The sequence below is a fragment of the Pseudomyrmex gracilis genome, unplaced genomic scaffold, assembly GCF_002006095.1.
Source record: "Pseudomyrmex gracilis isolate BER0280 unplaced genomic scaffold, ASM200609v1 scaffold_47, whole genome shotgun sequence".
NCBI lineage: Eukaryota > Metazoa > Arthropoda > Insecta > Hymenoptera > Formicidae > Pseudomyrmex > Pseudomyrmex gracilis.
The window spans coordinates 330,256-346,528 of record NW_018020631.1 but is presented as its reverse complement, the minus strand read 5'-3'; the positions used below and the strand labels follow the sequence as shown (position 1 = coordinate 346,528).

The 16,273-nt window shown below is 30.1% G+C and overlaps 1 protein-coding gene and 1 long non-coding RNA gene across 7 annotated transcripts in view; both read right to left on the bottom strand.

The window, feature by feature from the left end:
• Positions 1 to 518: 518 nt before the first annotated feature.
• LOC109853379 lies at positions 519 to 1,957 on the bottom strand. Of its 2 annotated transcripts, none has more exons than XR_002250111.1 (4): positions 1,794 to 1,957; positions 1,619 to 1,730; positions 974 to 1,168; positions 519 to 760 (listed from the first exon to the last, which is right to left on the bottom strand). It is a non-coding gene; the product is annotated as an uncharacterized LOC109853379 (long non-coding RNA). The 2 variants fall into 2 exon arrangements; XR_002250110.1 differs by having other exon boundaries at positions 1,011 to 1,168.
• An 846-nt stretch (positions 1,958 to 2,803) lies between these two features.
• The window catches only part of LOC109853364 (furin-like protease 1), a 167,271-nt gene continuing 153,801 nt past the window's right edge, over positions 2,804 to 16,273 (bottom strand). For 4 of the 5 annotated variants that reach the window (XM_020425408.1, XM_020425409.1, XM_020425411.1 and 1 more), the window contains one exon: positions 2,804 to 4,469. In XM_020425408.1, coding sequence (XP_020280997.1) covers positions 4,027 to 4,469 — 443 coding nt within the window. In that variant the 3' untranslated portion in view covers positions 2,804 to 4,026. The remainder of the gene's footprint in view (positions 4,470 to 16,273) is intronic. The other variant, XR_002250106.1, reaches the window with a different exon arrangement.

Sequence of the window (16,273 nt, the reverse complement as noted above, 5' to 3'; positions counted from 1 at the left end):
ACGTCGTTTTATAGTTAAGCAAGGATTATTACTGTGTTAATTACGATTTTAAAAATCCTATTAAATAGTAGAATTAAATCATACAAGTTTATCAATATTATTATCTTGTGAAATATTGTATGAAAGTTACGAGCTTTTATGTCGTGCTTTTATTATAAGAAAAACAATTAATATTATTGTAAACACAAGAGTAAATAATTTTTTTATTGAAAAGATTGTGTGAGTTACGTAGAAAATATAAAAATAAAATATCTTTGTGCATTGAAAGTTCGTTTCGTAGCTTTATGTTACAGCGAATATTCCTAAGTATTTTTGATCTGGCTAGCTTTCAAATTTTCTCTTAAGTGTCATAAAGTCATAAATAATTTCGCGATTTATCTCGTGGTTCTGTGCACGAAACTGTCTATGTCTGCATTTATCGAGGGTGAAAATACGATGCTGTGAAATACGATGCTGTTAACTATAACGGACAAGTTTTATGGACCAGACGGTATGAAAAGAAGGAAAGTAGATAAACGGAACGACATTTATTACCAATATACACACACAGCGACGTTTAAGAAATCTTATCAATGATTAATGTTCAATCGATAGTTGCGGTTGTTCTTTTTTAGTTGTTACAACGCGTGTAACGTAGTTGTTAAAGTGAAGTAAAGATGTCCGTGCAGAAAAAAAAGAAAGTGGCTTTTCTATCTTTTTTTTGCTATGAATTATGATGAAATTGTTAAAAACATGCTGGCGGCTTTCTCAAACTTTTGTTCTAAAAAAAGTAACAGTTATATTACATTTCAATAGATAATACACAAAGAAATTATATTCAATTTGCCACAAAAAATAGCATCTTTGTTTGTTATAAAAAAAATTTATTAAAGCATTATGATAAAAAAAGGTGGACACACCTAGTTCAAAATTATAAAATCAAATAAAATGCGAATTTTTTCTAACAAATAGGGAGTAGAATGAAATACGGAACGATTTTGTCTATTGCGATCTCTTCCCGAAAAGTATACCGTCGCTATCGCGTGCACGTGTGCACGCTTCCTGGCGTTCTTCAGGTCGAGGATTTGGTTTCCTGCCAAGTGCCTGTGTACCTTTGGACTATTACTTCCTTCTTATTTCACGTCAAGGCGCGGCGGAAGAAATGGAAAAGAAGTTATCGGCGATGAATCTTTTCACAAAAAAGAGAAAAGAGGAATCAGTTACATCACTGTTACGTGACAGTCGCAATTGCTCGGAAGCACTATGTTATTTCCGCTTGAGAGTTATCAACTTTCACTTAATAATCATGTTTTAATATCAAACTAAATTTACAAAAAACTAAATTTAAATGTATATGATAAAATATTTTATATGTATATATACTTGTTTTAGTTTTACATTTAAAGTCTTTGTACACAATATGATTGGATAAAAATCAGTTCTAATTTTGGTTGACAACAATATTCGTCGAAAAAAATCCTATTGCTTCAGTTAAAAGAAGCACTTCTCGCGATGCAAGCAATATTGTCAAGAGAAAAAAAGATGCCGCAAAGATGCAGGATATTCGCGCTTTCCAGGTAAAGTGTGGATTTTGACGCGGTGCGTCACATAAACTCGGTCGTTTTATGCTTCCACCTACCTGCAAGAATAATGTTGCTCATCTAGATGCAACAGCAGTTTGCTCTTTGCATACTTTGCCTCATGGAGGAAAGACGGCACACAAAAGAATTTTAGTAGCTGCGGTTCCCTCTCTGTAAATGTATCGTTCGGGTACATGTGGAATTATAATTCATGAATATTAATGCAAAACCAACCTCACTAATGGCAATTAAAAGACCATGAAAATATTAATGAGCTTTTAGAACGATCATGCTCGATAAATTTTAACTACTTAATTATGACGTAGTGAATTGACGGTTTTATGAAAAATTAAAAACAGAAATTTATGTCATAATATTTTCTGATATAACATGTCTTGTTTGTCTCGAATTCTTTTACATACACATATGTATTCATCCCCTAGCAACGCGTTTCTATTTCAGAATTTGATGACAGAGACAAGACCACAGGGAAAATATTAATTGGCAACAATTAGCAGGCTGTTTCGTCTGTGTCAGATGAATTTACTGATTGGAACAAGCAGCCAATCGTTGACTGCCGCGACAAATTCTCGTTATCTATGTGATTTTGAGTGTGGATTAATTATTTTCGCAACATTCACAATCAGTCCACAACGACACTTCTGCCTTTGTACGTCACAATAGACGTGGCACGTAAATGTGTTTGAAATTAAATTCACGAAGAGAAATTATATTATTTAATTTATTATATTATTATTTATTTGTTTATGTGTGCGTATATTTATTTACATATATATATTTACATGTTTGTATTATTATCTCAAATAGTACTTTACTTTTCTCCTGGATGCATATTATTGAACACTTAAATTGTAAAGAATCATTAACCTTAATGTCCGTTATTCGTAATATAAATGTGTACAAAATATAATATCAACTTTTTAGTTGTATTTATGTTGATAATATATCAACATAAATAAAACTAAAAAATAATAAATGTAAACAAAATTTAAAAAATAAATATTAAATTAAAAATATGGTATATTAAACAACAACAAAATAATTGAGAGAAAATTCATGATCTCTTAAAGTAAAACAAAATTCAGAGTATACTAAAAATTTGAAATGAACAAAAACAATTTGATTGTTTCATCTCAAAACAATTTTTGATATTTCACGTGTACACAACACTTTTTGAAAGATTGAGATAAAAGAAAACATTCGAGTCTTTGTTGCTTTTTCTTCATTGCTTTATTAAACTTGTAACGTTAACAAGAACAATATGTACATTTTATTTATTGAATTTCAGTAATTATCGGTAACAATTATGGGTGCATAGTAGCTAAGATTTATAATATCAATTACTATGTACTATATTTATATATCACATTACTGAGGTAAATTGCTCTTAAAAAATACTGTGTACTGTTAGTTCGTATAAATAAAAAATTATGCACTATTTTCAATTTGTGATTATCTAATATTCTTATTAATTGTTTTTTTCTCTTCATTTCGGATGCCGATGTATATTGAGCATATATATACATATATATACATATATGTATATATATGTATTATAATGTCTCTATAATTTCACATCGTCACATTAGGAACTCAAATGTCTAATAAATAAAATATTAATGCTTTAAGTTAAAGCGTGAGTATCTAGAAATATTGCGTAGTTTGTTTTAATCTATTTTCGACAACTGAAAAATTTTTTATTCAATCGATCGAAGTCTTTTCCGACTGAATCTTTTAATCTTTTAGATATGTAAAATCACGAATTTTCCAAAAAATTTTTGTGACGACGTATATACTTATACAAAATCCGTAGCTAAAAAGTTAATACATACATAAGTTACCGTTTATTTGCGACTGTGGTTGAGCGTCGGTATAAAGCTATTCTACTCTCACTTGTAATTGCGCAATAGATGTTCATGTTTGTGCACACGTATTTAAGACTCATTGAATCGTACGAAATCGGTCACTGCCTTAAAAGACATTATTTCACGTGTTGGTTCACTAGTAATCGATAAACGGTACATCACGAACGGTATGTCACAAACTAGTGCTACAATATATCAGCGTCGCAACAAACCGATTACTTCATCTTAAAGGAAACTATCGGTACTGTTAACGCTATTACGTCCACAAATTACTGCTATGAAGATATATTTATGCACAGAACTACAACGTAACGCCTAAACTTGACAGTAGCATAATTTTGATGCACAAAATAGTAAATAAACTTTACACAATATGTATATAAGAAACACATAAAAAAACACATAAAAATTATTAAATTCTTCACAAAAAGTCACTAGACATTTTCATTTTTGGACTCTGATTTGTTGATTTAAAATAACATTAAGACGATCATCAAATTTTGAATCTCTTCGAAGAAAGTTCTCAAAATATACAGCTAGAACGTCTTTAAAACGTTAGAACTCTATAGTGTTCATTACGTTCACTCACTGTCGGAGACACAAGTGTTGTTCTCCTGTTCTGTTTCTGCATGAGTCTCGCCGTTGCCGTAAGACACTTTGCTGTACTTGTGAGTGCATTTGAGTCTGCGAATGTACCAGGAGAACATAAGACAAACAATAACGAGGATTATCAGACTCAAGTTGATTAAAAACGCCATCGTCATCCTGTAGTACCATGTTGTGGACTGCATCTTCCAAGATAGGTTGCTCAGTATACAAAAAGCATCTCCATTGCTGAATGTGAGTATAGAGTCCGTGTGGCAACTGACACAATCCGCGTCGGTGGGTCCTTTGCAGGATAAGCAGGAGTAGTGACATGGAATGCAGAATTCGCTGGATTTGTTGCCTCGCTGAACCGCGTAAGTTCCGGATGGACATTGTTGCAAGCAGCCACTGTTGTTGTGATACCAACCCAATTTGCAGGCTGAAAAATTAGACAAACCGTTTATGTTTTTTGTTTATGTTAAAAGGCAACAAAAAACTGTATTGTTGTTGCTGCTGTATTATTTTGCTGTGTTACGCTCGAGAAACTTGTGAACTGATGTAACGAGCTGTGTAATCAAATGTGTCCTACGTAATATTCGAAATGTAAGTTTTTTATACTACTATGAATAAATATAGTGTAATCAAAATAATAAAATATATGAAATGAAACTACATTAAAATAGAGCAAGCAAATGTCATAAATTTGTGTGTGTGTGTGGATTACATAGTTAAAAAACATAAACCATTTAAAAGATAATATTAAATATTTTTCATAATAATATTTGTTCTACGTACTAAAAAATATTTATTAACAATAAGTTAATACTTTAATGAAAACATATGCAATGGTAAAGCCTGTAACGACAACTTTCAAATTTCGCGAAGCATGCAAAAGCATATTTTTTTATGTGCCATGCTATATTCCAAATTATACATGAATAAATAACATTTATTGCTCGTTGAAACGCGATTACATAAAGCGAGTGGAACGTGTATACGGACAAATGTTATGATTATTGTATTTGCATATATATATATAGAAATATATTTTACTTAATATAATAATATACAATAAATGTATGATAAAAATAATATAATAATTTATTAAATTTATAAAATTTAAGTTATAAATTATAAGTTATACATATATTTGTTACATATATTTATGTTATTCGTAAATAAATCATATCGCCATATTATTCACAAATAAATTATATCGCTATTTTATATGAGCGTGTCGCTCGTATTTACATATTTTGTAAATTTCTTTACTCTATTTTCAACATTATATCTTGTCACACTTTCTGCAAAATGTATATAATAAATTATAATATTGCGTTTTTTTAAGTTAACAATATAAGATGATAATTTATAAAATAAAATATAAAGATATATCGATAGTTCGAAACTTTTCATTGAGAAGAGAAGGAACAAAAAGCATTGTAATATAATTGTAATATAATCTCTAATATTTACGAGACAAAAATGCAGCATCTCATAAAAGCATCCTCACACGATTTTATATTATCGTCAATATTTAAGTAACACGTTGTTGACTATGCGAGGATTGTATTAATAAACTTGTCATTACAGTCGTCTATTATTTAGTAACAAGGATTGTTTGTCAGCAGCAGTTGCTACAACAATAAGTGTGAGGATCCATTATAGCAAATAGTAAGTGTGAGGATTCCCCTTATAGTAAATAGTAAGCAAAGAAAAAGCGTACGACAAACCAAAGCAAAAAGCCGTTATCAGAGAAACAAGAAAACAGAATCTAACTTCTCATTAAAGTACGTGAAACCTAGAAAACCGAGAAAATGCATCTATTTCTTTGATGCCTTGCAATGAATTTTTGTATTACTATGTAGCGTTTCTCATAATATCTTGGAATAAATAACTGCTGTCAACAATATATATAATGACTATACGATCTGATTAATTAAACTTATCACTAAAAATCAGAAAAATGCTGTTATGCATTAAGAAAGACGGTGATCGTCTATTAAATTCGGAAAAGAATTTGTACAAACAAACGTCAGAACAATTAAAAAAGTAAATTTTGATTGTCCAGGCGTTCAAGTACTTTTGAGAGTAATACATCGCGAAAGAATATTAAAATATATAATAGGATTATTATATATAGAACGAAGAAGAAATAAGACTCACCGTGCTGGTGAAGCGATCAAGGATAGAGCAGTTTATTTTTTGTTTTGTTTTTTTTTGTTTCTTTTTTTTTTGTTTTTTTTTGTTTTTTGTGTGTGCAATTGTGGATGTGTGTGAATGGTGGTTGGTGATGGTGACGGTTGGTGATGGTTCATGGCTGGTCTGAGAAAGTCCGCGTCCGGTACTCGCTATCACGAGAGAGCCCAAGTACCTAAATACGTTTTCTGAACCTGCTATATGGAATAAAGAGATAAAACAACGTACGCGTGATAAATTCAAGACGGCTCGTATTTCTCCGTGTCCCGCAAACAATTCGATTTTTCATGCAGACGTGTTCGCTATAAAGAGAACTATTATATTATATAAAAAGTTAAACAATTAATTAAATAACTCAAACTATACAATAATATATCGCTAATTTAAAATTCAGTTTAAAAAAAGTTTAAAAAGAACGTCCCACATTTAATTGTTTATTTCACTTTTGATGCTAATCAAATTCTTGATGGCACGTAAATATAAGAATATCGAAATGAATAATAAGTCGATAATATTAATTTAATACTTGATGGTCATAGTGTTTGATGAGTTCTTGGTAATACTAAAAATCCAGATAATTTAGTTATGAGATGTTCGCTTAATCATTAAATCCATAAAAGTTATTGCCGCAATATAGAGTAATAATCGTCTTTGTCTTATCGGAATCGCGCAACGTATAACAAGTAATTGTACTAGAATCGCGCTGTCACAAGTTCTAATATGCATATCATCTTTTAAATTTTCTCGTATCCATATTCATTTTTCATTTTAAAAGTTTTAGAGAAAAAGCAATTCAATAAAAAGAAAGATAATAAAAATACGCGACATTTGAGTTTAATGAGAAAAAAATTCAAGAAATCTTTTTATTAAAGTCATGTCATATAGATTGTGTGCAAGTATAAACATGAACATGAAGTGATCGAGTAAATCAAAAAACTTTTCAAGATTGTCACTTAAAAGTAAGGTGCAATTTATACATTTTCAGAGTGTAGTGTATCGCATACATGCGTTATATAAACAAAAGCTTTTGTTTACTAAAAAATGAAATGTAAAATACGCTATTTTTCAAGCAATTTAATAAGAATAAAAAAACTGTACACTTCCAAAATTGTTATATACTTGAAGTAAAGTTAAAACACAAATATTATATAATATTGTTTTAATATACTCGTTTATGGAACTAATTATTTGATTCAAAGATCTATTTATTGTTTTTTAAAATGTAATATATGCGTATATTGTAGACAACAAAAATATATTGAATAAAAAAGTCATGACCTGATTATTAGATAACAAAACTCATTATAAATATATATATACACCAACATACCATAAGAATCGTATACAGTAATTTTCGAAGTTTACTAGTTAAGGATTTACTGAATTATTCATGAAGAGCGAGCAGACAATAGTATTTTTGTATGCAGTGCAGTTAAATTAAACTTTATATCGATCCTAAACATTTCTTTTTTTGTTTATTCTGCGTTTCTTTTTTTTTTTATTTGCTTTTTATTTTAAGGCACCTCTTCAGTACTTTCGCGGCCATTTTAAATTGAGGACGTTAAAAGTAAGAAAAATATACGAAAGTTTCATGCACTTTGTGTGAAAAAATAAAAGATTATTTCTCTATAAATGCACTTGGAATCAATGGAGCACATTTGTAAAAAATATGGAAATTCTTCTTTTGATAACAAAACTCACAGGCTATATACAATCGGAACATGAACTTGTTACAGGTTTTGACAGCTATCAAAATTATTCTTTGATTTTGCGTTTCTTATACTAAATCACTCCTCGAACGAGGTTTCCGGTATATTTTACGGTTAAGTATGCTTTGTCGAACGAACTTTTTGATTTGTCACTAAATATTTTTATTTTTGTGTAAAATACACGAAACTTTTGGCATGTTTTCAGGTCATTTCTAGCTGCTTTGTGACGTGCAGATGTGAGTCTGTTCGCGTTGCTTTTTTTTTATTTTCCTTTTCCTATTGAAATTTGAAAATATCTATATATTTTGTTCTAAGCGCACAAAGTTTAAGCAACGCGAAAGATCTCGTGCTTTCTACGCCTATTAGTTTTTGCAATGACCAATTGTCATTGTCAAATCGGACTTGACGTTCAGGTCATCAAAAAGAGCTTCAAACCTTCTCTTCTTTTACAAAAGAACATTCCAATTATATCCTAACTAGAGCATAATAATTTTGCATGCGCATTTCATTAAGTATAATTTAAAACAAATTGCACATTCAGAAGTGTTTACTTTATCATGCATTGTCATCTCTTCAAACAAAAAAAACCAATGTATATTTATACGGATATTTTGTATCATACATGGAAAATAAAATTGTTATGGCAATCAAGAGATTTTTGTATTAACTCGACTTTTACTTGTCACATTTATCCACAGAGCATGCTTAAGTTGGACACGTACCTTCATCCTTAGAGATTAGAATGTTAATTAAGTCGTGAGTTGCAAGTTAGTAAATTAAATATGTAGCGAGTAAAAGTGAAAGATAAATCGTAATTTTAATTTGAAAAAATGAGCAAACAAAGAAGCTGCAATTAATTGTGTATTATTTATAACAACGTTTAAATGTATTTTGTAAAATTATCAATTGTATTTGACATTACGAATTTTATCTCTCTATTACATAATATATACTTGAATACGATTCATCTTCCGACTCAGTTTGTCCAATTGAATCGTCCTTGCTACATAAGATCGCTGGAGCAATTGCAAATTAATAAATGTCCATGAGATAATTATTTAGGAGATTCTCCTCTTTTAATTCGTTCATGATATACAAATTTCAATGTCGCATATAATGACTCGTAGTAGTTTTGCCATCGCTTATACAATATATTATGTATAAATGTATGTAGCAAGCATCTTATATTCGCGTCCGGCACGAATCGCGCCTATCCCTTTCCGTATTTTTCTCACGAATTTCAGTTTTAAGAAGAATGATTGTGAGTCTATGTATCATCGTGATATCGTTTTAACGGTCAATTGTAGCAAAGAAAGAAATGAAAGAGAAAATGAACGGAAGGAATTTGCGCGAAGGAAACGCGCGACACGAGATGCTTAATTGCACCTGACACTTTTCTTCTCTCCTCTTTTTGAAATCTCTATAACTTAAGATATGTCGCCTCTCCAAGCACAAGATACAATATACATTACAATATACATACAAACATTTACAATAGATACATTAACAATATAGCAGTCAATCGTAATGGGACAGCACTAAGCATCTAGTGCAATTGAATACATTTTAGAGATCTGAATAAAACTAAATCTTTTCGATTTAATAAATTTTTTGGATAGTAAGCGTTTTATTATAATTAACAAATTAATCTGCCTCCATTAAATAAAAAAATAAACTTAGAAGAACTTACGCCAGAAAGCGCAGTTGAGAAATATCCTTGATGTTTTGGATTAAAAATCGCAAAAGAGTGTTTTTATCTTTTCGTTTCATATGAGACGAAAATATAAATTTTGCAAAATGATATTACGGTTTTAAAGATAGAGATTATAAATTATGTATGTGATCTCTTTTTCTGGAAGGCAGATTTTTGATAAACATAGTAATATGTTTGATGTGAAAAGTATATATGAACTTATAAAGACTCTTGCGTAAAGTTTCTCAAAATTTTCTTTAAATTGTAAGAATTTAATTTGTACAATTTTTGAGTCGACATTTACGTAACGATTTTGTGAGAGATGCACGGTGTGTGTAATGTAAATTATTGTCGCGATTAAACCACTGTGATCAGTAGTGCACACAGTATCGAATGTTAAATGTCGACTCTTTAATTGTTTATCTGGATAATCTGACCAAATATAATTCAAACAAATTCGAATTTCTGTCAATACAAGTTTGAAGCTTGCGTGGTTACGTGCTTTCCGCGCAATCTAAGTTAAATTAAGTACGAAACACATCAAAGCGAAATTCACTTGTGTAACAAAATAACAAAGAATATAGATACCAATAATTTAATGGCTTTATTACAGCAAATATTTGTGAAAGTTTTAAATTTCTAAAATGAAACTATTGGAGCAAAAATTTAGTACGTTATTAACACTAGAAATCCGACTGTCCCGACGCGACGTCATGGATATTGTACATTTCGGAAGATACGTCACACATCTGAACAAATGAAAATACATCCAAAGTTCATTGTACTACTTATCCACGTTTATATCGATTGTTTTGTTATTTTTGTTTTTACCGAAACCAACTCTTCCAATTACCTGTTAGGTAATATATATATATATATATATATATATATAAATTGACTCTTATTTTTAAAACTGAAATTCATACACATGTAGATAATCGGTCTGTACTTTCGTTTTACGTAATCTTAGTTGTTCTTTTCGTTTTCTCTTTCACTTTCTCACACACACACACACACACACACACTCTCTCTCTCTCTCTCTCTCTCTCTCTCTCTCTCTCTCTCTTCTAATTTTCTCTTTTCAAATTCCTCATCTTTGCTTTTTTTCTTGCTTTCTCTTAAAAACTCTCAGTCTCTAGAGCATGTATAATAAAATTATTTCTTTCTTTCTCTCTTGTTCTATTTTTCTCTCGTGATCTGGAACGAGCTGCGACGAACTTTTGCCCTTGCTTTCTGATAGCAAAACGAGATTATGCGCGAGGAAGAAGATTCGTCATAAAAGTCGTGAAAAGTCGCTTCAATCGGCTCGCCCGGAAACTTCTTATTTTTTATTATCCCATCTCTCTGCTGCGAGAGAATTCTTCGTTACGCCACCCGAGTTTTCCTGACGGATGTAACTGTCGTGCAGTCGAAGATTAATCGAAAGAATCGCGGTCAATGCATCTTCCTTCAAGTCGCTGCGCAAATCCCGCGAGAAGAATCACGCAACGTCCCATGATTCTTCTCGCTCGCGAAAAGTCGCAAAGCTCGACAAGATCTTCGAAGAGTCAAATACATTATGCGTAAACTTGTATTTTACTTTTTTTTTAAGTACCAAGTGGCAGGTAACTTATATTGATACTTGTACAGCAATACTTATAACAGCGGAGAACGCAGTTATAAGATAGAGAAGCGTATTCTTTCTTAATTATATATACAGATGTCCGCCGTTCCATATAACTTATTAAGACGCGTGTGTGTAAGTACAACTTAATCAAAAACTGACGTATTATATCTATACACGTTGACAAATGCCGTGTTAAATTTGCTTCGCTACGAGAAGAAAATCAATTCCTATAATACACAATGTATAAATAATAACATTTCTTTAATTAAATCAGATTATACTACATCATTCTGGAAGTTATGATAATTAGCCAGTTAAAACAACAAATGCTAAGTTTATTGACGTAATTAAAATTCATATCTTTAATTTATTATATATACAGGATATCTGAGATTTTTCTGATAAATCTGACGTATGAAGGTAGGATGACAGATGGGATTGAGTTAATCTGGATCAAAAAGTCATATGTCATTATGTAAAATTTGCAATATTTGCAATATTTGCAATATTAATTTTATTAAGTTAGTAATTAATTAATGTGAGCCACTGAGCGTGTTGGAAGCAATGGTTCGGATTCTGTAGGCGTGTAGAAAACCATAATTTTCAAAAAATTATTCAATCAATATCAGCGAGAAGCCGTGCCACACTCGTTGAGTTACTTCGCGTCTTGTCATTAGTAGAGTGTAATTATTATAGAAATAAGCACAAGTTTTCTTTACAATTAAAAATTATGATTTTATACACGTCTACAGAATCGAGCCTATTATTTCTTACGTGCTCATTGGCTCATATTACTTAATTAATATATTAATAACTATTGCGACTTTTGCAGAATTGTACATAACTTTTCCGTTTAAAGTGATCCAATTTACCTTTATACTTCGACTGTTAAAGTTTCCATATAAATAAATGATTAAAGTATAAAATATTGCGATATGATGATTACGAGAAATAAAATAGCACCCGTTAAAATTTAATTGAAATAATATGTGCGTGAGAGATAAATTCAACGCATAGAATTCGAGAACGATAATCATCACGGCATCAGCGACAAATGCGCAGCATCCGCGTACATAAAATATAATAATAATAATCACAATATGTAACAACAAAAATAGTTATATGTGATATGAATACTATACGATGAATATGAACAATAGCATTTATCTCGATTATTCGTTCGTACTTAAAAATCACTTATTCTCTATAAATGTGCTATACTAAACAATTGCAACTACTAAAAGAATAATTTCTAAATTTATGCCAAATCGGAAACATAAAATAAATAAAGAAATAAGATAAAATTAGAAAAAAATAAAAGTTTTTTCTTTATCACAATAGATTTGTTTTGTTATTGTTAAACATTGCACTGTTTAACAATAAAAAAACTGCAAAAATAAATGAAAACAGTATAAAAGCGGGAAAGTAGAAGAAATAGAAGCAGCATAAAGTATTTTCAAAAGAGAGATATAAAAAAAGTAGTAGTATGAGTACACAGACGGTGTATTGAAAATGAACATGTGTAGAGTATAAACGGATGTGTACTGTATAAACGGAAATCGAGTCACAATCTTATAAATGTGTATCTATATGCAATTTACAAATTCGAAAATTCTCTGTTGACTTCAATCAAAAAGTCAACTCACATAGTAATTTAAAAAACTCGGATATTATAGATATAATAATAGAAAATATTTCCTTTCTCCTCTACAAACTCTTTATCTGCAAAAAAATAAAACATTTATTCTGAAATAAATACGTAAATTACGAAAACTTGACTTCAGATGCGCTGTATTTAACTCATTTCTTTTCTGTTTATATATATGTATGTTATGTTTCACTTTTTAAAAATTAAAATATAGAACTTAAAAATGCAGTCCATGTGCAAATTTTAATTAAAAGTGTAATTTAGCCAGATAAAAGATAAAAAATTGTCTGCTTAAAACATTTTTCAAGACTTCACAATGGTGACTTTTACTAATATTTTTGATATATATATATATATATATATATATATAAAAAGGTTTTATCTACTATTTGACTGTATTTCGCAGTTGGTCGCAAACGCACAATAAAGATTATCGTGTAGATTTTTTTTCTTCTGTCAGATCTTTTTTTTACCTTTACTATCATTAAAATTATTCGCTCACGAGCGAGGCGTTTAGCAAAATGCTGACCGAGTCGCCCTTTTGATCAGAGATGAAATTCAGGGAATCTTCGTCTGCGAACCAACTGGTCTTTGAATTTCCAACCCGTCTCGGTTCGCTTCTCGTTGCTTCAAACGATATCAGAACTGCTCTCTCCCTCTCGACGTTCTCTCGCAATACGACGTTTTTCCTCCGTCTTATTTCACACGAAACGAATCGTTGATTAAAGAACACTTTTATGAACGCTAGAGATGTAGTAAAGAGCTAAGTTTTTGCAGCATCAATCATTTAAAATAGAGACGTGAACCATTAGTTTTAAACAATAAAAAAACCAAAATTTTATTATATAAATTAATAAAATTTTAAATAATAAATAATTAAATAATAAATATTTTAACAAAAAGATTTCTAAATATTTCTATTTTGTGTATACATATACATATATATATATATATATATATATATAAACAAATTTTACTTTCTTATTCGGCATTTTCTTTCATTTTTCGTATGCCAAATAAAAAAAAATATAAAACACTATCGAGAAATAAACTATATACATATCTGAGAATATATGTAAATTTTAAATTTTTTTTAAATTCACGAACATACAAGAAATCGAAAAAGCTCACATAAAATAGAAAAAGATTTTCGAAAATTTGTATCTGACGATAAATACAATTTTTTGTTCTTCTACTATAAAAATTGGATTCGTATTCTTGTATTGATCGCCATGGTAGAACTTTTTTTCATCTACGTAAAAAATAAATACCATATAAAATTATGCTAGAAAATTGACTATAGTTACTTTTTCTCAAATATCGAAATGGATATTAAATGTTTTCTATCAAAAACTATTATAGTAAAAATCGCGCGTAGCACATTCTACTTAATAAAGAATGAAAATTATTCAGTTATGTTCTAATGTGCCTAACCAGAGAAATTTTGAAATGTTTTATCAGATATTTCTTTAATATTACTTATAACTTTCAAGCTTCAACGTTTTTTTGACAGTTTATCTCTCTTTTTATCTCACCAATGTTATCTGCCAATAATAAACAGAAAATTTTGTTTATTTGCAAATTATTTTAAATACAGCGTAAAAGCTAAAATCGATATGATGAGTATTAATCTTGAAATTGTAAAATTGAGTGTATTCACAAAAGTGGAAAAACATTTGACCGACTTTTATATCTCCCAAACCGATGTAATACTATCGGAGATCCGGAAATGCGTTTTTTTATTTGCAACTGTGCATTCGAGAGCCATCCATTAGAATATCCTCGCATCTCGAAAAATCGTTTTGTCCGTAGAACGCGCCACTTGAAAAGACACGTTTAGTATCGTGACTGAAACAATAATGTAATTTCGCAATCATTCGATATTTCCCCTTTGATAATTGTTCAGTCTTTCGATAACGTATTACTCTCAGAATTTTAACACGCCATAAAATTCAGCACTGCATTGTAATTAATTAAGTCAATCATACTTTAAAAACATGAAGACTAATTTGGTGATATACACATATGTATATATACACAAAAATTAATAATAATAAGTTTTGAAAATAACTTGATGCATTAAAATATTAATTTTTCAAAACATTTTTGTCGCTTTTAATGAAAATTTATTTTAAATAACTTGATGTGTAACTTTTAAAGTTTTTTTTAATTAGATGTAAAAAAGCCAGTGCAAAAGCCAGTTTATGATGATAAATGTTTAAAACTTATTAAAACTAATAGCAATTATTAAAAAAAAATTAAATTAAACGTTTGTAATTCTGCCTTCAATTGTATTTATAAAAGCATTCTACATCATATATATATTAGTTTGGTGCATAATGCTTTTATAAATACAATTATATATATATATATGTATATTTTGTATTATTTCTCGATTGAGAAATAACAATAGAGCAAAGCTTGCAATTTCGTTTTTAATCAACTATCTAGCTGAAAAACGTTGCATTAAGCACCAATCAGTCGCATATGCAATTCTCTGTCTTTTACTTAAAGTCATATTCGATGCTCAAACCGAAGTTACATATTATATCAATTGTAATTTGGCTGGCTTGTCGCGCGCAGATTTCGCAGTTAACTTCTGATTTGTGGTCTGCAACTTTCGACGGAACATGATTGGATTCGGCATTGTGATATAAATCGTATAAATCTTAGAAACAAATCCTCTCGATACTCGATGGCAAAAACTTCCTCCCGATTCGATAACTCGTTGACGATCGTTCCGCAATAAAAACAAATCGTCAACTCGTGTCAAAGCTTCCCCGTCGAATTTTCGCTTGTCCCCGCAATCGAAATTTCTACAAAAGTTCGCGCGATCGGCTTTAAGCTCGCAATCGAACATGCCCGCCGGTATCTATCGAAACTCTTCCGAGCAAAACAATAGTATCTAAAAAGTGTTCAGAAAATATCGGGTCGTTTAACAGCACAGTATTTTTTTGTCGCTGAGAGTCATCTAAGAGCGTGAATTAATTATCTACAGATGCCTGCAGACACCACGCGAGTATAATTATTATATTTAACAACATTTGAGCAAGTTTTTTGTGTTGAAAATTTGATATATTGTACGTCCGAGACTGAATATGAATTATGGACGCATGAATGAAATTGTTTGCGTAGGGATCAATAATCTAACTTTTTTTCTAAAAACAAATAGTAAAATATAATGTTAGATTTTTTATCAAATATAATAAAAGAGTGTTACAGTTATTTTTCTCTATACAAAAACGATTGTTTCCTAACATAAATGTTTGTATATATGATCGTCGTCGTTAATCTTAACAAAGCCCGGGTGTTGCTACTTGTCCAAAATTCACAAACAGCCTCGTGTATCCCATCCTCAATTGTTTGCATAGGCAGCCGTAGAATCTCC